The sequence below is a fragment of the Somniosus microcephalus genome, chromosome 18 (genome assembly GCF_052327205.1).
Source record: "Somniosus microcephalus isolate GS21.2 chromosome 18, FLI_Smic_1.0, whole genome shotgun sequence".
NCBI classification, from domain to species: domain Eukaryota; kingdom Metazoa; phylum Chordata; class Chondrichthyes; order Squaliformes; family Somniosidae; genus Somniosus; species Somniosus microcephalus.
Genome location: NC_141004.1, coordinates 54,646,453 through 54,669,998, shown reverse-complemented (window position 1 = coordinate 54,669,998; position 23,546 = coordinate 54,646,453). Strand labels below are relative to the sequence as shown.

The 23,546-nt window shown below is 44.1% G+C and overlaps 1 protein-coding gene across 2 annotated transcripts in view; it reads right to left on the bottom strand.

Moving 5' to 3' along the window:
- Positions 1–361: 361 nt before the first annotated feature.
- The window catches only part of LOC147105277 (alpha-1,3-mannosyl-glycoprotein 4-beta-N-acetylglucosaminyltransferase C-like), a 97,988-nt gene continuing 74,803 nt past the window's right edge, over positions 362–23,546 (bottom strand). For both annotated transcript variants that reach the window (XM_086011462.1, XM_086011461.1), the window contains 3 exons: positions 22,035–22,190; positions 10,254–10,404; positions 362–8,747 (listed from right to left, as the gene is read on the bottom strand). In XM_086011462.1, coding sequence (XP_085867588.1) covers positions 7,591–8,747; positions 10,254–10,404; positions 22,035–22,136 — 1,410 coding nt within the window. In that variant the 5' untranslated portion in view covers positions 22,137–22,190 and the 3' untranslated portion in view covers positions 362–7,590. The remainder of the gene's footprint in view (positions 8,748–10,253; positions 10,405–22,034; positions 22,191–23,546) is intronic.

The window sequence follows — 23,546 nt, the reverse complement described above, 5'->3', positions numbered from 1 at the left end:
ACAAAGACCACCAGTTTCACCAGATCTAGAGCAAGCTATCAGAAAAAAAATATTTTGCAACGGAAGAGCTCTCCAACTCAAGGCAGGTGTAGGGGATCAAACAAAAGCTTTGCAGAGTCTTCCCCCCACTTTCAATGTACCCTTGCTGTCGGACAATTGTGGAAAGACATTGATGGTGACATCTGTGGCTCAGCCCATCGTACCTATCTGGGTAGAGCAGAATGTGGTGCAGTTGTGGTCATTAAATGAGGATGGAATAAGGTAAAATCTCAAATTATAACGGAAGAGAACTATTCAAGTTACAGAAGTACTGACTTTAATTTATTTACTGTCTCACCTACGGAAAGGATTACAGACGCAACACTAGGCAAATTACTTTATTCCAATACACCATTACTGACAGGAAATTCACACACAGTCTTCTACATAAGAAAAAAAAATCGAATTTTACTTGACAATTTAAAAAAGACTCGAGTACCAAAGTACAGTTGTAAAAACCTATTCAGAAACATAAGGAGGACCCTAAAACCAAGGGCACAAACCTTTTCCAAAATAAAAATGACTAAAAATCCAGAACTACCTTGAAGGATTAGAACAATTCGTTTATTAATTGTGCTCATCTGTGAAAGAACATATTAATAGTGCAACGATGGCAGAATTCATGCCTCCCAAAGAACATTATATCATTGCATAATAAACTTTTTAACTTCCCCAATGACCCACAGCACCACACTGTTGAAAATAAAGGGTTTTACTATCGAATCAGTCCCATGAAACTGTACACTGTACCTTTCGGTTCTATCTCATTTTCACAAACGCTTAATTTGTGCATTTTTTATACAATACAGACAGCAGTGGCTAGGCAAGGGTTAATGAAGAGAAGGGCTTGGAGCTGGGTGGCCAGGTACTGTACTGTAGATCAGAGTGGGACTTTGAACCATTGTTTCATTTTAAAAAGAAAACCTGTAACTGCTGGAAATATACAGCAGGTCTGTCAGTATCCAAAGTAAGGTTAATGTTTAGGGTGGAGACCCTCCCCAGAACTGGAAACGGGATTTTTTTTTTAAATGTTTGAAAATGTAATCTTTTCACTGCAGATGCCGATAGACCTACTGGGTGTTCCTTGTTTTCTGTTTCAAAACAATGTTTGCTGCCTTGAATGTAATGAACATCATTGTCCCCTTCAAAAGAAAATGACCTTTCTGTAAGCGTGTGAAACATCAAGTATTCGTATCCATCAGGATTTTGATATCATTACATTCTCAAAAGGGCTCACATCACTCAGGCTGTCTCTCTATCATACTTTGTGAAGTTTGCTGAAAGGTGTCGAGCGATTGAATAAACAAAATCGGTCCAGTGAGACTTGAATGCAACTATTGTGCAGTTTGAGAATAATTTCATGCGTGTTCAGTGAAGGAGATTTGGGGTTATAAGTTGGGTTGCAGCGTGGCAGTTGTTTCTTCGGCCAGGTTCGTTTACAAACAGAAAACCCTGTCGGTCGACTGTTTATGTATTTGACAAAAAACTGGGTCTAGGAGTCTGCTGGGGTAAGGGAACCAGAATTAGCCAGCTCGCAGAGGCTGTTCTCCCACAATCCAAACAAAAACAAGGCCAACATACTAGAGATACATTACCACATTTCTGTTGGAGGAAGGCCATGAGATTAGTTGCTAAGTTGCTGAGGGATCTCAAAACAAGCCAATGTGAAAATCAGTGCATTTTTCACTGTTAGACCTGATCCACCTGCAAAGGTAGGCTACAAAAAAAGCTGTCTGGGGGGCTGAGGCTTGCTTCCAGAACATGTAACAAAATCACTGAAAGAAAAAAAGTTGCAAAAAAACCTGACACACAACAATCATGGTCAATGTCCCTCTTGAATCGAATGGCCTGGAATTTGCGGTCGGAGGCGTACCTCCAGAGTATGCCTCCGACCCAATTTTAAAAATCCGCATCTACCTGCTGGCTCCCGGGCTTCAGAAACTTCGGGTCCTGGGCCTGCCGGTGTACGCCTGCGTAAAGGCCCACGGATCCCAGGGGGGCAGGCGGTTTGGAAGCATCCCCTGGGATCACGTGGGCCAGGTCCTCCAATCAGAAAGGAGGATCGCCAATATGCTTTCGGGGATTTCATTTAGGAACGGAATCCTCATAAGCATATGAGGAACCCCCAAATAATTAAATAATTTATATAACTGGAATAAAAAGTTCCCATTTTCAAATTTAATTAATAGCCCCTTCAATAAAGCATATACAATCAAAACTTCAATGTTTTGAAGAATAATTTTAAACATTTTAACCCGGGCCAAAGTTTACATAAATTAATTTTAAATGTCTGTGCATGATTTTTTAATTTAAGATTTATATTAACACTTACGCTGGTGAAAGCAGGCCCTATGCCTACTTTCACCAGATGTAAGGGTTTCGTGGCCATTTGCTGGGCGATAGTTGGGCAAAATCCCAACTCTGCGGCAGCGAAAGTGATTTTTGGGTTGGTGAGGATGATCCGTCAAGGCGAACTTTGACAGATCGCAAGTTCCCGGTTTTCGCGCATGCGCAGCGGGGGCCATTCTGATGGCTTACGACGGCGTACGGTGTGCGTATACCATCATCAAGAGCGCAAAATCCAGGCCATTAATAAACTATAGAGTATAAGAGCCCTAAATGTCTGGCTGTGCGTTGGCTGCAGTCATTCAATTTTGTTATTCTTCATAAATGCAACTCCTGACCACCTATTATTCAGTATCAAATTCATTCCAACCATCCTGTTTCTAACTGGCTGTTAGCTGCCTATAGTCCAAACCTTAAATCGCTGCAAGTGATCTATAAATCAGTATGCTATTATCTAGTAGCTAGCCATCCGTTCCCTTGTATGCAATTCACCCGACATCCATGATGCTATACTTTTACTGTTTTCCATTAATTAATATCGTCAGGCAATAGAAAAAGACAAGAGTCTTTTTTAATTCAAGAAAAATACTCAAGGGTGTAAAATAAATCTTGATCGCAACGTTGAGGCTACTGTTGCTCCTGGGTCATAGCAGTGAACAATAAGGCCCCATCAGGCTTTAGAATCAGGCCAGGCCTTATAACACATTGTTGTGATGAATTTTGCATGCCATGTGTCAATACTTTACTGTCTGAGCTGTGAACTGCCATCGTTAATTGTACAATGACTACATATATGGACAAAAGATACAAATATTGGGGTCAACTGGGAGCCCTAGTAGTAAAATATTGGCCTGAGGATATTAGTTATAACCAAGGGAGGGTTAGCTCTAAAAATGAAGGCTAATGGCATTACTATAACAAGGGTCAACTGTCTATTTTATTGAACTTCAGTCAATATTTGTCTTATTATACATCTGATCATAAAAATCGCGGTGAAGAACAAGGATTGGTGGAGCAATGGTCAAAATGATTCTGCACAACCTGACTCATCAGTTCAATGGAAGGGGAGTCTCCCTCCCAAATTAAAAAGAGATACAGGTCAAAAATTCCTGGTCCTTTTAGCACACTGAAGTAGAAGTACAGCGGAAGGGCCGGAAATTAGGCCGGGACCTGGACAATTGAATGCAGCCGATAGCCAGGTAGCAATCTGAATCACAGCAGATACACTCAATCTGATCTACTTCAAATCAATCTGATCTACTTCAAATTGTACAAAGTACTTTTTTTCACCCCCCCGCCCCCCAAAACTGGAATTACTTTGCAGACATTTTTTAAAAAACGCCCGCATCCATAAACCTTATAAAATGCCTGTTCTGTTTGCGTATCGTAATAAAGGCAATAGGTTTATAGTACATACACACAGTGCACACTTCAGGAGGTACATGAATAGTCTATGACCAAGGCCGCGGATTTACAGTTTTCATGGATAAATGGCCAGAATCATGGAATTGCAGAATAGGATTCCCAAAAAGTTGGTAAAAATACCAAAATTCAGCAAATAATATCGGAATTTGCATTATTCAGTCATGTAAGTCAGTGAACCGGTTTATGACCTTTGCACAGGTCAGTTAACACCTCATTAATTCAGCATCTACTGGAGCTCCGAGTGCAGCCAGTGCAATGTCAACCTCCAGAGGTCCACCTAAACCACAAGTTTTGCAGTGCCATGAGGCTGCAGCTGCAAAATTGGTTTGAAGCCAAGAGTGTAAACCCTGCTGTTCTGAACACACTTTAAACTCTCTTTATACCGTGCGAGGCTCCCAACACATGGCTCCCATGAAGCTAGGGCCAATCCCAAAGCAAACTTCCCAGGTCTGCCAAGACTGACAGTGGCCACCCTTAAAGAGTCCAGCAAGTTCACTTTGATGCTGCAGGGGGGCGGAAGTGAATTTTACATCCGGGGCGATAACGGGGCGCTGCGCACTGGATGACGTCACGATCTCCGGGGCGCAGCAGATCGAGGTGGTAAGTTTTAGCGCCAGCGCTAACTAATCCACCATGGAAGTCCGCGGGCGTCAGTAGTTTCGCCATGCCCGGTGGGTAAGCCCTTAGCGCCCAGTTATCGCCCCCCGGAAGTGCTAACGGGAGGCGCAAGGGGGCCAATTTCTCCCCCCCCATGGTTCCAAAGTCACCTGGCTTCACCTTGGTGATGCAGACCATTTTCAAGTTATCAGTGCATTGTAAAACCCACGTTATGACCTGATGCTGGCTAATTTGCCCCCGAATGTTTAACAGCCTCCCTGGCGATGTTCCTCTGGGCAGATATAATCACGTCTTTATGGAATTAAATCATTTTAACTTTGGTGAGCATGCAAATGAGCTCATCTTGGCACCCTCCTGTACAAGGTCAACAGTTCCTAGTTATAATTACTTTCAGTTGTAGGACACTTCATGTGCACTGCAACACGCTTCATATTCTGGTTAACTATAAAAATTGCAGAAAATCTATTGTACGTTATAGTGGATTGGGCTGCATTAGGTACGTGTTAACTGTTTGTCTTGAATTATACCTTATACCCTTTAGAATAGTAGAAAATGAGGCAAAAGAGGTACATTTTTAAAACAATTCATTACAATATAGTACAGCGTTCCTAACATTAATGGACCATGGTTGTAATTAATATTCAAATATCTGCACTGTTGCTTGTCTTAAAAAAATAGCACAAGAGTAAACATTTCCATATTTTGAGAGGATTTCATGAATAAAGTTCTTAATTTACAAAGTTACCTCGAAAACAGTAATAATCACATTCTTTATGGTATATATAACACATCAAGATCAAGGCATTCTTTGAATCTTAGTACAAACGCTTATACAAATATACAGAATTCTTCACTGATATCTACACCTGCAGAAAAAGCCATGAATCCCCTTCCTATGGTTAATGGCTTGAAATTCCAGCCGCCCCTATATACACAAATCAAACTTCTCGGGAGAAGAAGCTCACCTTCCAGCGAGCTCGCCCAGGACCATTTGATGAGGATTTGTAAAATTATTCATAAAGAACTAAGTTGCCCCATTCTCCCGCCATTAGTTCCCTGCCATTCTCTCGTTCCTTCAACTCCAGATACAGAGTTGGGGGCAGTCCTGGCAGCGGGCTATTCCTGTTCAGACAACACACGTGTACTTCTGTGGTGCGAGACTCAGCCTGCCAGTTTGTTGCACTCCCAAGGTGGTGTGCACCTATAGCAGAATGTTCAAACCTTTACATTTCGCAGAACTGAGTCTAAATGATAGAGATTTGGGGGAAAAATTGGGTTGCTTTGCCAGTGGGTTAATGCTCATTTATTCTGAACATATAAGATACTACTCTTGCTTAAAAATCTAGGCTTTTGATTTTACATATATGCAGCCTTCTCATTGTGCTTATTAAAAGTTGGTGTCGGAAGAAATAGGTGGTCAGATATACACAATATTTTGGGGATAGTTTTGCGAAAATTTTTAATGATCCTTAAAGTTCAATCATAACCTGCTCCCTGGCACTCTCTACTTGTCTTGGCCCCTTCCTCTCACTACCAATCACATCACTAATCAGCCAATGAGCAGAAATGGAGGACATGTGTTAGACGGCCGTTGAATACCATGACATTTAAACCTCTGATCTGACTGCATCATTCTGCGGCGGCGAAGGGTCATGTTACAAACTGAAAACTTACGGCATCCAACAGGCGCTAAACAAACAAGAGAACGTCATACGCTTTTTAAAATAACTACCTGTTGTGACCAATGTTACCGTTAAGGTGCGCGAGCGCACAGCCGCACAGTAATGGGAAAGGTCCCGCGCGGGCCGCTCACCGGCTTTTACATTGGCCCAGAAATTCGGGTCGGGGGCTTCCCGTGGGTGCAAGCCCCCGACCTGCACTTACCTTGCGCGCCGGCAGTTGAGCTGTAGGGCCCCGTGGAATTCCGATCCGGGGCCTGGTCCAGCTGCCGGCGCGCAGTGCTTGCGTATCCCAGGGGCGCAGTTAGTTCGAAGCGTCCCCCTGGGATCACGTGGGTCATGGGCAGCCAATCGGAGCAGGGAATGCTCCATTCATAAGTCTTGACAGGAAGTGCTGTCAAGACTTATAAATACTACGGCCCCAAAACAGCACTAAACATTCAAATACATTTTTAAAAAATCACATTTTTTAAACTATAAATTACATTAAATAACTATTTTAAACAATAATTTAAACTTTTGAAAAAAATAATTTTATATTCTAATGGGGCTAAAAATAAACTTACCTTGCTTTAAAGTATTTAAAAATAATAAACCTGTGGAAAAAATGTTTTAATTTTAATTAATTCACCACTTACCTTGTAAAAAGCAGGCCTTACGCCTGCTTTTTATATTTCTAAGTCCTGGAGGCTTACCCTCGCGTGAAAACCTGTAAAAAAAAAACTAAGTTCGATGCGCACGCGCATCCTCCCCCGCACACGCGTTCGACCTCTGAACCCCTGCTTTCAGGGGAACGGAAGTGCCGGTTTGCCGTGCATGCACGAAACTGGCACTTCCATCGGGCTTACGGGTGAGTAACCCGTGCGTACTCACCTGTGGAGACCCGAATTTCTGGGCCAATGTAAATACCGCGCAGGCGCTGAAATTTAAAGGGACCGCGCATTAAAAGAAACAGGCCACGCAGAACAAAGTGCAGCTCACAGGGAACATTGGTTGTGCTGCGTAATACATTTGGGATTTAGCAAATCGATATGGAATGTTGGTTGGCTGCAGGTAGCCTGGCATTCAAAAGCTTTTTTTTGAGTGGTCCTCTGGGAGTATTTTCATGGTATATTATAAAAGCTTATATGCGTCAGAAAAAATACTTAATTAGTAATTATTCAGCTCTAATTGGTATCCCAGAACTGACGCTCTCTAATACAATTTCATGTTATTTTAAAAACAAAGTGTTGGTCTCAATATCCCTGGACTGGGATGAGGTTAGGCGTTCCACTCCTGGAAACTGGATGTGCGTTCGGAGATGGATGAGCTTGACTGTGGCACTGTCCAGTTGAATAGGTTGCCAACATTCGCTGCTCAGGCTAACCCATAAAGAATGACCACTTTGGTGAGATAAACCCACGGAACTATATATCCCAGTACAAGTCACAGGGGAGAAGAAGGAAGAAAACTATAAAGGGAGGGGCGCAATTAATGTATTTTGTCATAGTAGGTTAGTGTGCTTTGCCCAGATACCGATGCTTCTAATAATTAGCCAGTCTTTTTGACTGTTTGTTATATATATTCGCACACATTCTACACTGAAATTAATAATGGTACCTATATCTTTTTTGTCAAACAGTCCTTTTTGGAACTCATTTAGTTTAACATATTCTGAGCAATCTTTCCCTTTCTGTGTCAATTTTGCTTTCTTTCCAACTTCAAGGATCCCAGAGTGCAGAATATCATTATGCCTATCCTCTGAGCCAGTGACTACGTGGATTCTGGTAATGTTCATTGGCTTTGCAAATACAATAGTGAAGTCGTCTCCATTGGAGGGCGATTTTCCCCAAAAGTACTCGTCGCTGTTACTGTAGGCTTTGCTGGGGTCATAGTTTTCAAATACTTTGAGACTGGTGTAGATTGCAGCCGGCGGGTTGTCAGGAATATCAAAGAAATCCTCTTCAAAGTCGTCATCCTTTAACCTATTTTCCGTCCCTCTGAAAGAGGAATAATACCCAATGTGTTGAAAAAGGGAAGGCTTAAAGCGGAGGACATCTTTCTGGGTGAGAAGGCCTCGGAAATGACTTAGTAACCAGTCACACGGCATCTCTTGGTAAAACATCAGTAGAAAGTGGGCCAGTCTTGGGAGATCAGTCGAATGATAAAGTTTTCCAATATAACCCAGCTTGGAAAATTCCAATGTCACCCAGTAGGAGCCCTCTTTTGAACCAAGGACTTTCTTAATTGCCGTTAAGAAAGAGCGGGCACATTGAACATCGTCTTCTAGCATTAAGTAATAATCTGATAAATTTGCACAGAAATTGAGCAGGAAAGCATAGTCCACATTTTGTTTCGACCTGAAAGTCACGCGATCAGCTGGGTCATTATAATTTCGTTTCAGGCCTGTTAGAGATGGATAGTATAGTTTGGGGGCATGAACAATGATCAAGTGGCCTGAGATTATATGGTGAGCAAATTTCCTGGAGATGTCCTGAACCACTTGCGCATTCCACACCATGTCAAAGTCTGCCAAGTGCACCACCACCACCATCTCCGTGAGCTCGTCATTAGTGGATTGTTCAAATATGGACTTAAGTGTTTCTAGCAGGTAATTCCCTCGCTTTCGTTTCACTGAAGACAGACCTACTGCAAGGTATTCTGTAAATAGTGGAGAAAGAGATACATTTATACACTTGACAAAATAATCTAGAGAGATGTTTTAAAAGTTCCAAAGCCAACATCACTCCAAACTGCTTCCATTCCATTTAGCAATTTAAGATGGTGCAATCAAACTGGCTTTCTACAAAAAAAGGAGTGGATCTGTGCAGCTTCCATATGGGTGAGTTTGGATATTAGGTGATGCCTGGGTATGAGATAGACAATCTCAGTGGGAACCATTGTGCTCTTTAGCCATAGGATTTTCTTCCATTACTTGCACAACAATTGGTGTCCATCACCAGCAGTAAGAGGCCATTCAGTCTTAGAATAACATGACTAACAAGTCTTGATAAAATCATCCGATTTATTCCAGGCTTATAAGCTATAAGTTAAACGTGTGTAAAAAATGTGTTATGCAGCGCAGCAACTGTAAATGTCTCATTTGTACATTGGGTAGAGGGGCAGGGGGCGGGGCTGTTCTTTTGTGATGTTTAGGGCTAGGGTGGGGCAGAGGAAGCTTTACTCTGCACCTGGCCTGTGCCATACCTGATATGGGAGTAGTTGATGATGATTGGTGACTGGGATGATACGTCAAAACAACGTTCCTTTTCCTAGCACTGAGCAGACAAAAAAGGAATGTATAAATGACTAAAAGTTCCTCTGCATGTTACGTTCATCTGCAAGGGCAAAATCAATGTGGGTATATTACTTTGTCCGAGGGTTAAATGTAATGCATGGAAAGGGGTCCTGGGAAAATCAGTTCTCCAGACAAAGGGCAAGCGCACACCTGCTGAGTCAACCCTCCTTACACGTGCACAAGAGACGGAAGGATTTACAGGTAATCTTACTGTCAAAGAGTAAAGAGATCCCATTGATACCAATTTAGTCCATTGAACAGAACTTGGGGATGCCACAAGTCTCAAGAAAATGCAACGTTCACTGACAATCGGGTGCTGAACAAAACTGTGAATTGACCCTGTTTTTAATACAGCAGATTGGAAGGTTAGCCTTTCACCTCTATGATTTATGTTTGAATCCAGTACAATAGAGGGTCCTTTGCTATGTTTTGGGTTAAGGGGCATTTTTGGAGCGAAGCAGAAGTTGTGTCTAATATGGAAGCATAAGCTATAGTAGACCTTCAGGTGCTTGGTGGAAACGCTGGAATCCCTGGTTTGGATGAGAGCAAAATTGTTCACCATAAAACAAGACAAATGCAGGAAAAAAAATATTAGTTAATTTGAAACTGTAGCTGTGTTCTAGGCAACAGTTATGGGGATCGGGCAGGAAAGTGGAGTTGAGGAAGATCAGCCATGATCTTATGGAATGGCGGAGCAGGCTCGAGGGGCCGAATGTCCTACTCCTGCTCCTAATTCTTATGTTCTTTTGTAACAGTTCCTGCTTCAGGAGACTTTAGACCAAGTGGCTCTCACATTTATTAGTTAATTCCCAATCCTTCCAGTTTACAGTTAACACATTACCAACTTTAAGAAAAAGTTTTTCTCTTACTCTTTTTCAATAAAGGAAACCCTGCTAAATACTGATAGGTGACATTAATAGGTGCAGAAAAGTTTATCAGCTCCCTGAAGTTCTGCACATTCCTCTCCGAATACAGCTGCTGTACAGCTATTTCTTTGGCCAGTCTCCTTTCTTCTTCTTCCTGAAAGACAATGCAAACAATCGTAAGTTGCAGCTTGAGCAGGAAGTGTGACAATTATCAAAGGTGCATGCTTCAGTAATACCTGCTTTATGGGCCCAACTAGCAACCTTTGCACTTTCACACAAAGGAGAACACGTCACAAGTGGAAAGGCCCTTAAGCAGAGGGTGCTCAACATGGACAAGTGAGCCATCTAGTTCTTTGCTGAAGTAATATAGAAATACGATAGCAAAATACTGCGGATGCTGGAAATCCAAAATAACAACAGATAACGCTGGAAAAACTCAGCAGGCCAGGCAACATCTGTGGAGAGAGAAATAGAGTTAACGTTTCAGGTTGATGACCCTTCATCAGAACAGTTCTGATGAAGGGCCACCGACCTGACACATTGACTCTATTTCTCTCTCCACGGATGTTGCCTGGCCTGCTGAGTTTTTCCAGTGTTTTCTGTTAATATAGAAATAGTTGCTTTGTGTATGAAGATGTTCACGTTCAGAATCAGTAAAAGAACATGTGCCAAGAGAACTCTCTTAATTGCTCATACTGGAGTCATATTTTTGTTTACATTGATATGGCAAGTTTTCTTTCCCCCTTTTCCAATCTTCAGTTTAACTACATCAACGAAGAACATGCATTTATAAGGTACGTCACATTTTGGGATGTCCAACTATGCCACCATGAAGGGTGGGGGTGAGCTTGGTGTAATTTATGTTAAAAATACAATTGCTGCGTTAAACTTAGCTCTCAATGGGTTAAATTTACAGGATAACAAGGCTGAGAGATTAAGTTTAGGATTTAATTGCGTGTCTGAACCAGCGGGCTTCAGGCAGCGAAAATGAGTTGGGACATTTCAGTGACCATTCACACCCATTCTGGACGAGTGAGTTCGATTGATTTTAAACTCAGCAGGGCGGCAGTTGCCATGGTAATCTGATAATTTTGACCTCAAAGAGGAATCTTAACAGAGAAAGGAGAGGATAACCCATGTTCAGATTCAGTCCACTCTAACAAAGGCTGTGAGAAGGCCTGAGCTGGGTATTAAGATATAGCAGGTGGACCTAAAAGGAATTAATATGAAAAGTGAATATTCTGTCTGCTATTCTGGATCGCCTGGTGTGTCTTTGTTGTTTTGTGTAGTCATGTGAAGGAGAAGTTTAAAAAAAGTCTGGAATTGCTACTTTGGTTCAGCCTTGCGTAGCCTGCTAAATAAAGCAGCTTCTTGAGTTGTGGCCAAATTTGTACCAGTGTTCCTCAGTTCTGCCTATCAAAAGATCGGGGAAACACATGCAAGGGGAATGTGTAGGTTCATGGGATCCAAATTGTCTTGCTATATCCCCCGGGTTATGTTATCATACAGGTCGTCGTCGTACGTGTCTTCACACTGTTCCCTTTGGGGAACTGTATGAAGTGGTGGAAGGATTTCTGGCCGCGATTAATGCTCCTTCCGTGACCGTAACCATCTTTGTACCAGCCATTAGGGTGGTTAGTCCTATGGCGGGAGGGTTTTACGGGCTCCCACAACCCATACGAAGGGGGGGTGGGGGGGCCACCCACACCCACGGACAATGTCAACCCAGAATTTAGAGCCGGAGCTCCGACTCCACTTGCCGGGACTGTCTGGAGCGGGGTTCGAAACCCTACGCCTTCTGGCCCAGCGGCGGGGATGCTACCGCTACGCCAAAGGCCTACTCCCGTCATACAGGTAGCTGTTGGGCAGTGTGAGTTAACTTGGGGATACAAGAGGCACAAGGTCTGCTCACGGGAATAACCTGCGCCACTGAACCTGTGAGACTATCTATGGCAGACTCAAAATTTGTAACAAGCTCCTTATCATTTCCCAAGGACATCCCAAACTGCTTCGCATCCAATTAATTTTTGAAGTGTTAAGTAGGCAAACACGGCAGCCAATGTACGAACAGCATGGTCCCACAAACGGTAAATGAGATGAATAGCCAATTAAGGATTTTCTTTGGCAGTGTTGATTGAATGAAAAACAATCCTATGGGATCTTTTTGCATCCACCTGAACAAGCAGATGGGGTTTCAGTTTAACATCTCATCTGAAAGATGGCATCTCCGACAATGCAGCACTCTCTCAGTATTGTACTGAAGTGTCAGCCTAGGTTACGTGCTCAAATTCTGGAGTCCGGTCTGAACTCAGGAGCAAAAGTGTTATCACTGGCCTACTTCATTTTATGCGAATCACTTTGAGACAGTTCTGGGAGGTGTGGCGAGGTGCTATATAAATAAGTGGTATATAAATGTCCTTCTTCTACAGAGAGCAGCATTAAGTCCTTGATGCCCGAGTAGAAGGGCCGAGAGGTTCCCTTAAATAGCAAGGCTCAAAATGAACAACTCCAAGGTTATTTGCTGATCTTTGTAAAGGAGAGTCTCAGAGCCCTGCCCTGCCAGAATTCAGCAGTTTGCATTACCATTGCCTCCACCAGAGGGAGCAAGTTTACAAATAAGGGCGCGAAATTCGGTCGCGCCCCGATTCAGGGCGGTAACGCTGGCGTGGCGGGACATCCTGCCCTCGCCGCAAAATTGTCCTTACCACCCCGCCCAGGAAGTGGAGCTCAATCTCGGGCGCTCCACCTCCTAGTGGGACGGTAACTGAGGCGATGTCGGGGAGCGATCGGCAGCGCTCCGCAGAGGTTCCACAGAGCGCTGCCGCGTTTCAACGCCCCTCCTCTTCAGTTAAACATAAGAACATAAGAAATAGGAGCAGGAATAGGCCACTTGGCCCCTCGAGCCTGCTCTGCCATTCAATAAGATCATGGCTGATCTTGGGCTCAAATACACTTCCCAGCCCGCTCCCCATAACCCTTCACTCCCTTATCTTGCAAAAATTTGTCTATCTCCACTTTAAATGCATTTAATGACCCAGCCTCCACGGCTCTCTGGGGCAGAGAATTCCACAAATTTACGGCCCTGTGAGAGAAGAAGTTCCTCCTCATCTCAGTTCTAAAAGGGCGGCCCTTTATTCTGAGACTGTGCCCCCGAGTTCTAGATTTCCCCACGAGGGGAAACATCCTCTCTGCATCTACCCTGTCGAGCCCCCTCAGTATCTTATATGTTTTGATAAGATCACCTCTCATTCTTCTAAATTCCAATGAGTATAGGCCCAGCCTGCTCAACCTTTCCTCATAAGTCAAACACCTCGGGGTCGATTTTCAGTGTGCCGTGAGGTGGGCTTTTAGGCGTGCGGGGGGCTAAAATCCCGAATTCGGGGGTCCTGACACCATCCCGCCCAAAACCCGCCTCAATGTAAGTTTCAAAGGAGGCGGGTACCTGCCCCGCACTGGGACCCGCAGACCCGAGGCGGGAAGGGATTAGTGCCAATTAACTGCATGTTAGTTAACAGGTAGTTTTCAGCCTAATCCCTATTTTGAAGGGTGTCATGTGGGATTCCCAACGGCTCCAAACCACGCCAGGTTAGAGTCGTCGGGCCGTCGGGTTGAAGGACTTGGAGGGGTCGAGATGTCGGTGTTCAGGTGAGTGATGGGTGCATGAGTGCAAAGGTAAGTGTGTTTGGTGTGTCTAAAGTGTGTAAAGAAGTTTAAATTACCTGTGCTTACCTTTAAAGCCTTCCTTCCTCGAGGCTTCGGGAGTCCATCATTCAGCTGGCACAGAAAGCAGAACGGCTGCGATCTGTCAAAAGTGACAGCCTTCAGCTTTCAGTGCCAGCGATATTTCTAACTGAGTCTGTGTAGAAGGACTCAGGTTAGAAGTAAGACTGTCAGTGTTTGACAGCTTCAAACAGCTGTGAAACACCGCTGGGCGGGCTCAACAAGGTCAATCAAGTGAAAATTGCGTGGATTGGCCGCATCTCGATGGAGGCGGGACTAAAACCCGAAAGTTGTAGTCCCGCCTCCTTCCCGACTTTGGAATGAAAATCCAGCCCCTCATCTCTGGAATTAACCTAGTGAATCGTCTCTGAACTGCCTCTAATGCAAGTATATCCTTCCTTAAGTAAGGAGACCAAAACTGTATGCAGTACTCAAGGTGTGGTCTCACCAATACCTTATACAGTTGTAGCAGGATTTCCCTGCTTTTATACTCTAACCCCCTTGAAATAAAGTCCAACATTCCATTTGCCTTTTTGATTACTTGCTGTACCTGCACGCTAACTTTTTGTGTTTCATGCTCAAGGACCCCCAGGTCCCTCTGAAATGTAGCATTTTGTAATCTCTCCCACATTATACTCCATCTGCCAAATGTTTGCCCACTCACCTAGCCTGTCTATATCCCTTTGCAGATTCTTTGAGTCCTCTGCACAACTTGCTTTCCCACCCATCTTTGTATCATCCACAAACTTGGCTACATTACACTCGATCCCTTCATCCAAGTCATTAATGTAGATTGTAAATAGTTGAGGCCCCAGCACCGACCCTTGTGGCACCCCACTAGTTACCGTTTGCCAACCAGAAAATGACCCATTTATCCCGACTCTCTGCTTTCTGTTAGTTAGCCAATTCTCTATCCATGCTAATATATTACCCCCAATTCCGTGAGCTCTTATCTTATGCAGTAACCTTTTATGTGGCACCTTATCGAATGCCTTCTGGAAATCCAAATTCACCACATCCACTGGCTCACCCTTGTCCACCCTGCTTGTTACATCCTCAAAGAACTCCAGCAAATTTGTTAAACATGATTTCCCTTTCCTAAAACCATGCTGACTCTGTTTGACTGCAGTATGTTTTTCTAAATGCCCTGCTACTGCTTCCTTAATGAAGGACTCCAGCATTTTCCCAATGACAGATGTTAGGATAACTGGTCTACAGTTTCCTGCTTTCTGTCTCCCTCCTTTCTTAAATAGGGGTGTTACATTAGCAGTTTTCCAATCCGCTGGGACCTCTCCAGAGTCCAGGGAATTTTGGTATATTGCAACCAATGCATCCACTATCTCTGCACCCACTTCTTTTAAGACCTTGAAATGCAGGCCATCTGGTCCAGGGGACTTGTCGTCTTTTAGTCCCATTATTTTACCGAGTACTATTTCTTTAGTGATAGTGATTGTCTTTAGTTCCCCACTCCCTGTGGCCCCTTGATTATCCATTATTGGGATGTTGTTAGTGTCTTCTACAGTGAAGACAGGTGCAAAATATTTGTTCAGAGCCTCTGCCATTTCCCCATTATTAATTCCCCAGTCACATCTTCTAAGGGACCAATGTTTACTTTAGCTACCCTTTTCCTTTTTATATACCTGTAGAAGCTCTTAGTAGCTGTTTTAATGTTTCTTGCCAGCTTACTCTCATAATTCATCTTCTCTCTCTATTATTTTTTTAGTCATCCTTTGCTGGTTTTTAAAAATTTCCCAATCCTCTGGTCTCCCACCAATCTTGGCAACATTGTATGCCTTCGTTTTCAATTTGATACCATCCTTTACATCCTTAGTTAGCCACGGATGGTGCTCCCTTCTCTTAAAATCTTTCTTTCTCACTGGAATATATTTTTGTTGCATTATGAAATATCTCCTTAAATGTCTGCCACTGCATTTCAACTTTCGTACCCTTTAATTTGTTTTTCCGGTCCACTTTAGCCAGTTCTGCCCTCGTGCCATTATAATTGCCTTTGTTTAAGATCAGGACACTGGTTTGGGATACAACTTTCTCACCCTCCAACTGAATTTGAAATTCAACCATGCTATGATCACTCTTTCCTAGAGGATCCTTTACTATGAAGGTAAGCATGCGGAAGGTAAGCATGCAGGTACAGCAGGCGGTTAAGAAGGCCTTCGTAGCGAGAGAGTTTGAGTACAGGAAAAAGGGTGTCTTGCTACAGTTGTAAAGGGCCTTGGTGAGACCACATCTTGAGTATTGTGTGCAGTTTTGGTCGCCTTATCTGAGGAAGGATGTTCTTGCCATGGAAGGAGTTCAGCGAAGATTCACCAGGCTGATACCTGGGATGGCAGGAATGACGTATGAGGAGAGATTGGGTCGATTGGGCTTATACTCGCTGGAGTTTAGGAGAGGGGATCTCATTGAAACTTATAAAATTCTGACAGGACTGGACAGACTAGATGCAGGAAGGATCTTCCCGATGGTCGGGGAGTCCAGAACCAGGGGTCACAGTCTAAGGATAAGGGGTAAGCCATTTAGGACAGAAATGAGGAGGAATTTCTTCACCCAGAGAGTGGTGAACCTGTGGAATTCTCTACCACAGAAGGCAGTAGAGGCCAATTCATTAAATATATTCAAGAAGGAGTTGGATATATTTTTTAAGGCTAAAGGGATCAAGGGACATGGGGAGAAAGCAGGGACCGGGTACTGAATTTGGATGATCAGCCATGATCGCATTGAATGGCGGAGCAGGCTCGAGGGGCCGAATGGCCTACTCCTGCTCCTATCTTCTATGTTTCTATGAGTTTATTTATTAATTCTGTCTCATTACCCAGTACCAGATCCAAGATAGCCTGCTCCCTGGTTGATTCCATTACATACTGTTCTAGGAAAACATCCCGGATGCACTCTATGAACTCCTCTAGGCTACCATGGCCAATTTGATTTGTCCAATCAATATGGAGATTAAAATCACCCATGATTATTACCGTACCTTTTTACTGGCCTCCATTATTTGTTGATTCATACTCTGTCCAACAGCATTGCTACTGTTCGGAGGCCTGTAGACTACGCCCACCAGAGACTTTTTCCCCTTATTATTTTTTATCTCCACCCAAACCGATTCTACATCTTGATCTTCTGAGCCAATATCACTTCTCATCACTGCACTGATCCCATCTTTCACCTTAAAAGCCACCCCACCTCCCTTTCCTTTCTTTCTATCCTTCCGAATTGTCAAATACCCTGGAATATTCAGCTCCCAGCCCTGGTTGCCTTGCAACCACGTCTCTGTAATGGCGATCAGATCATACCCATTTGTATCTATTTGTGCCGTCAACTCATTTATCTTGTTACGAATGCTGCATGCATTCAGATATAGAACTTTTAACTTAGTCTTTTTACCATTTTTCCTTGTTTTGGCCCTTTTTTCTGTTACACTCTTATTTTTAAACATTCTGTCCCTTCCTGTCACACTCTGGTTATTATTTCCCCCATCTCTAGCCTGCTCTATTGCTTTCTCATTTCCTTTTTATTTTCCCGCTCACCTGGATCCTCCCCCCCCACTATTTAGTTTAAAGCCCTCTCTACAGCCCTAGTTATTCGATTCACCAGGACTCTAGCCCCAGCATGGTTCAAGTGAAGCCCGTCCAAACGGAACAGCTCCCTCTTATCCCAGTACTGGTGCCTGTGCCCCACAAATCTAAACCCATATCTCCCACACCAGTCTTTGAGCCACTCGTTCATTTCTCTTATCTTATTTACCCTATGCAAATTCGCTCGTGGCTCAGGTAGTAATCCAGAGATTATTACCTTTGTGGTTCTGCTTTTTAATTTAGCCCCTAGCTGCTCATACTCTCTCAGCAGAACCTCTTTCTTTGTCCTACCTATGTCATTGGTACCTACGTGGACCATGACAACTGGATCTTCTCCCTCCCACTCCAAGTTTCTCTCCAGCCCAGAGGAGATGTCCTTTACCCTGACACCGGGCAGGCAACATAGCCTTCGGGACTCACGCTCTCGGCTGCAGAGAACAGTATCTATCCCCCTCACTATACTGTCCCCAATCACTACAACTTTTCTTTTTGCTCCCCCCACTTGAATGGCTCCCTGTACCACGGTGCTGTGGTCAGTTTGCTCATCCTCCCTGCAGTCCCTGGCCTCGTCCACACAGGGTGCAAGAATCTCATACCTGTTGGGCAAGGCCAAGGGCTGAGGCTCCTCCATCACTACCTCCTGGATCCCAATACCTGCCTCGCTTGTAGTCACACCCTCCTGTCCCTGGCCATGGGCCAAATTGGAAGTAATTAAAGGGGAGGGCCGCTGCGCACTCTGCAGGGCCTCCAATGGCCCACACGAGGCCACCAGGGCGGCGTGGTGCCGGGCTGCACAATGGCAGCCAGGACCACGCCACGGCCCACCACAGAGGGCCGACCTGGAGGTGGGCCAAAAAAAAAAGAAAATGGCAGCGTGGGTCGCGACCGGACCTCCCCTTTAAATACTGCCCCATGAGCGGAGGTCGGGCCGGATCACGACCCACGAGGCTGGCGCTGACACGCCCGTGGCAGCCTCAAGGGGCGTAGCCGAATTTCTGCCGCGGGGCGGTAAGGGGACGCGATGGGGCGCCGAGGGGTTGTGGCGCATGGCCATGACGTCATCGCCGGGGGCGCAGCGCTATCAGGTAGCGCCTCAGCCGAATTTCGCGGGAGGCGCTTTTTTTTGCTCCCCGGGTGATAACCCATTTGCGCACCAATAGCACCCCCCGGAGGCGCTAACGGCAGGCGCGAAGGAGACGAATTTCGCCCCTTAAGTTGAACATTATCCTGTGACTCAGTGTCACAATAGAAGGTAGAATAAATTTCTGCACCATTGTGCAGGTTTGTTTTTGGTTCTGCCACCCAGTTTGGCAACAGCGACGACACTTCAAGAGTATTTTATTGACTGTAAAGTACTTTAGGATATGCAAAAGGCACTATTATAATGGAATTCAGTGACTGGAGGAATGGCTGCTTGTAAACCAGGGAGACCTTGGGCAATCCCTGCTACTGTTCCACATTTAAAAACCGTGGCTTTTTTTGCACAGAGCTCCACTGTCTCTGGGTCATAGCAAGCTGGTAGGCAGCAGCTTAACTTGGGTCTGCTCGGACTATGTCAAATTCTACAGGTACTACATGTCGCATACGAGGGGTGCATCAGGGTGGAGCACAAAGCCAATGCATCAGAGCAAGAAATAATTCTAATAAAACACAATGTTAGGCAGATGTGCCTATTAACAGAGTCAGACTAATAATATTGGCCTCTCATTATAAACAAGGAGATTTGCTTGCCTCGTGCTGGACTCTTGGGATCCTATTATATGCCACAGTAATTGCTTAAAGCCAGATTAACACAAGAAATAATTACATTAGTATTAATTAATTTAAGTGAAAGTGAGACTTGGTAACAACTTGCCTATATTTAATTTGCATACATTACACATCAAGCACAGGTATTCGCCTGCATTCCCTATTGTTTGTGGGTCATAGCAGTTTTCTTAGGGAAAACTCCATTTGGAAATGGGAACATATAAAACTAAAGACGTCAGTCTGTTACTTCCCAGTCAGCTTCATTTATCTCTGTGTACCCCGCCGCCCCCCCCACCCCCTAACTTTTTTCATTACAGTTTATCTCCATGGTAAGTATTAAACAAGACTACTGCCATCAACATCTCTGGGTCAGAATAAAGTTGCACTTCAAACATCGCCCTCCTCCTCACAAGAATTATCTGATGTCAACTCTTTTAATCTTACACTAGATGGAATGATTATTTCTTTTGAATTTTGATTGTGCCCCACCGTTTTTCATTTGCTTTGAAGAATACCGAGTTACTTTTTTGTCAACATGCTAGATACTTATCACACAGTGTCTGACGCAGCATGAACAGGACTTCAACTTTCTAGTTCCGGAGGTTCTATTAAACTAGTGTTGTCCAATAGAAATCACTCACTAGCCACAGGTATGGCTACGGCAACAATGTTTTAGTCACTTGCACTAATTTTAGGAGAAACCGTCTTACAAACACTCACACAGGTGAGTTACACATGTGTATATTTATTAATTAACAAACATCTACTGCCATTCCGTAACCAAGGAAGTAAAGCACTCAAAACAATCAAAAAACACTCGCACGCTCTGCTATTCATCTTTGTTACCTCTAGACTTGACTATTCCAATGCACTCCTGGCTGGCCTCCCACATTCCACCCCACGTAAACTTAAGGTCATCCAAAACTCGGCTGTTCATGTCCTAACTCGCACCAAGTCCCGTTTGCCCATCTCCCCTGTACTCGCTGACCTACATTGGCTCCCGGTTAAGCAGCGCCTTGATTTCAAATTCTCATCCTTCTTTTAAATCCCTCCATGGCCTCACCCCTCCCTAGCTCTAATCTCCTTCAGCCCCACAACGCCTCCCACCCCCCCCCCCGCCAGAGATATCTGCGCTCCTCTAATTCTGCCCTCTTGAGCATCCCTGATTATAATCGCTCAACCACTGGTGGCCGTGCATTCTGTTGCCTAGGCCCTACGCTCTGGAATTCCCTGCCTAAACCTCTCCACCTCTCTTTCCTCCTTTAAGACGCTCCTTAAAACCTACCTCTTTGACCATGCTTTAGGTCACCTGCCCTAATTTATCCTTATGTGGCTTGGTGTCAAATTTTTTGTCTTTTAATACTCCGGTGAAGCACCTTGGGACATTTTACTACATTAAAAGCGCTATATAAATACAAGTTGTTGTTGTTGTCATTTTACCAACAAATGCACAAAAAGGTTAAAACACAGATGCAGAGGCGCGTATTGAGATCACATGTCCAACTACAGCGTCTATTACACATTTTTATTTACTGATCAGAAATGCAATTCACCACGTGACTCGTAGCTAATGCACTGGACAACACTGTTTTAATCTCTTTGGGTTCCGTATTTCCATAAAATACAAGAGCTCAATTGGCCTGTTGGTCTTGACGTTAGTCGCATGTTCAGGACTATTGGGATACTCCTCTGAGGTGGGACGATGAAGCGGAGCTACATTGTTTGAGAGGAGGCATTCATTCTCAGAAGGAAATGTGCAGGAAAATATTGTAGACCATATTATCAGTATGAGCTCGGGAGAAGTCATTATTTCTCCCTTGATGCAGACAATTTACAAAACTACAGAGAAAGCACAAATGTATGTCTGAGCTGCAACTGTGCTATTTCTAGAATATCAGGAGCTGCTAGAAATATGTAGCTTTCGCTTAAATGTGGATGGGGATTACCCTGCTCCATGTATTGTGCTGGGGAGAACTCGTCTTAGTGACACGGTATATGAATGGTAAATGTATATGGAATGTTTTGCTGCACCATGAACGATGTCAAGTTCCCCAACCCTTTGGAGGACAGAAGCTGACCGCCCTCTTCTCACTATAAGATCTCGGTTAGAATGCACACACCAATGGGAAGGTTTCTTAGGTTTGGTGTTGACAGAAGTGAAACTTATAAAATTCTAACAGGACTGGACAGACTAGATGCAGGAAGGATGTTCCCGATGGTCAGGGAGTCCAAAACCAGGGGTTACAGTCTAAGGATAAGGAGTACGCCATTTAGGACAGAGATGAGGAGGAATTTCTTCACCCAGAGAGTGGTGAACCTGTGGGCAGAAGGCAGTGGAGGCCAATTCATTAAATATATTCAAGAAGGAGTTGGATATATTTCTTAAGGCTAAAGGGATCAAGGGATATGGGGAGAAGGCAGGGACAGGGTACTGAATTTGGATGATCAGCCATGATCGCATTGAATGGCAGAGCAGGCTCGAGGGGCCGAATGGCCTACTCCTGCTCCTATCTTCTATGTTTCTATGTTTCTAAGTTTGCAGCCAGCCTGATACACAATGACCCGTTGTATGGGAAGGTGTGATTTGTCAAGTGGAATGCACTTGAACAATCCCCACCTTCACAGGGTAACTCAGCCACTCCTGGCAGGCAACCATCAAAGACTGTCAAAAAAAAAACTGGTACAAAGTGGGCTCCGTTCACATTGTGCCACCTAGAATACTCACCAACACACTCCCCTCTTCATCCTTCGTACAGAGGTACATGAAAAGACAAAGAAACAGGAAGGAACCAACAGTAGTTACTGATCGTTTCCAGTAGCATCTCATTGCAGCAGGATCTTTCCAAGTTGATCATGAGTCAGGGCTGTTTACAGTCTCACTCTGAAAAACACACAGAAGAAACTCTTGTCAATTTGGAGGTCAAGTCTTCAGGTAAAGCGATGGCGGCATCATTTTGCAAGGAGACTATTGAACAAAGTACAGTACGTGGGACAACAGGTGGAGAGAGTACCAGGCTTCATTATGATGGGCCCCATGCTCAAATAGCTGCCGAATATTTACTGTACATAAGAAGAATGACAAAAGGGGCTGCCAATACCCAAGGAACCTTCCCCGTACACGAGTCACTGCTCTCGAGAGATAAAGAGAGAGAAAAAGAAGAATTATTATTTTAAAATAAAAAATTACGGTCTGGAAATCTTTGCTACTTTGAGAGAAATAATGTGTGGAGCTAAAGCTGAAAAGGTCTCTAACACTCAGTGTTAGTTGGCGACAGTGTTTACTCGATTCCTATAGTGGTCACTAACTGTACTTGTGTTCTTGTTTGCCTCACCCCCTACTGGTTTGCCTCACCCCCTACTGGTTTGGATTGGCACTAGCATTGGTCTGGGAACAGGAGACCCACCTGCATTGCCCACTGCAGAAAGTAATGCGGCAGGAAAACTGAAATGTCTAGGGAGTAGACAGAGGGATCTAAACCCGCCTTTTGATGGGACGTTAAACCGAGGCCCCGTCTGTGATCTCAGGTAAAAGATCCCATGGCACTATTTCGAAGAAGAGCAGGGGAGTTATCCCCGGTGTCCTGGCCAGTACTTATCCCTCAATCAATACCACTAAAAGAACAGATTATCTGCCCATTATCACATTGCTGTTTGTGGGAGCTTGCCGAGCGCAAATTGGCTGCCGCGTTTCCCACATTACAACAGTGCCTACACTTCAAAAGTACTTCATTGGCTGTAAAGCGCTTTGGGAGATCCTGAGGTCGCAAAAGGCGCTATATAAATGCAAGTCCTTTTTCTCTTTCAAACCACCCACAGTAAAGTGATTTAACTGCTTCACGTCATTTCTTACAAAATGGTTATTAGGAGATAAATAAACTGGTTGAACAGGCCAGTCAGTCTCTTGTCCCACTGCCACTCTCCTTTCTGTGCCTTATTCTTGGAAAAGAATCAAACCAAGCTGGCTTGATCCCTAGATACAAGTAGCTTTCAAGACAAGTCAGTTATTTACGCGACTTTTTAAAAAGCAGCTTAATTGGTGCAAATTTGAGTTGCTTTGTCAAAATGTAACAATTATTAAGGTAACGTTGTAATATTGTGCCTTGTTTACAAATGAAAATTCAATCTTCTAATTTGTCTAACTATCGCAAACGTTTTGCAAAGGGATGCGACAGCCTGATTCAATCTTGAGCATATCAAAGATTCTTTGAACCAGAAACCCTTGTACACTGGAACCCTA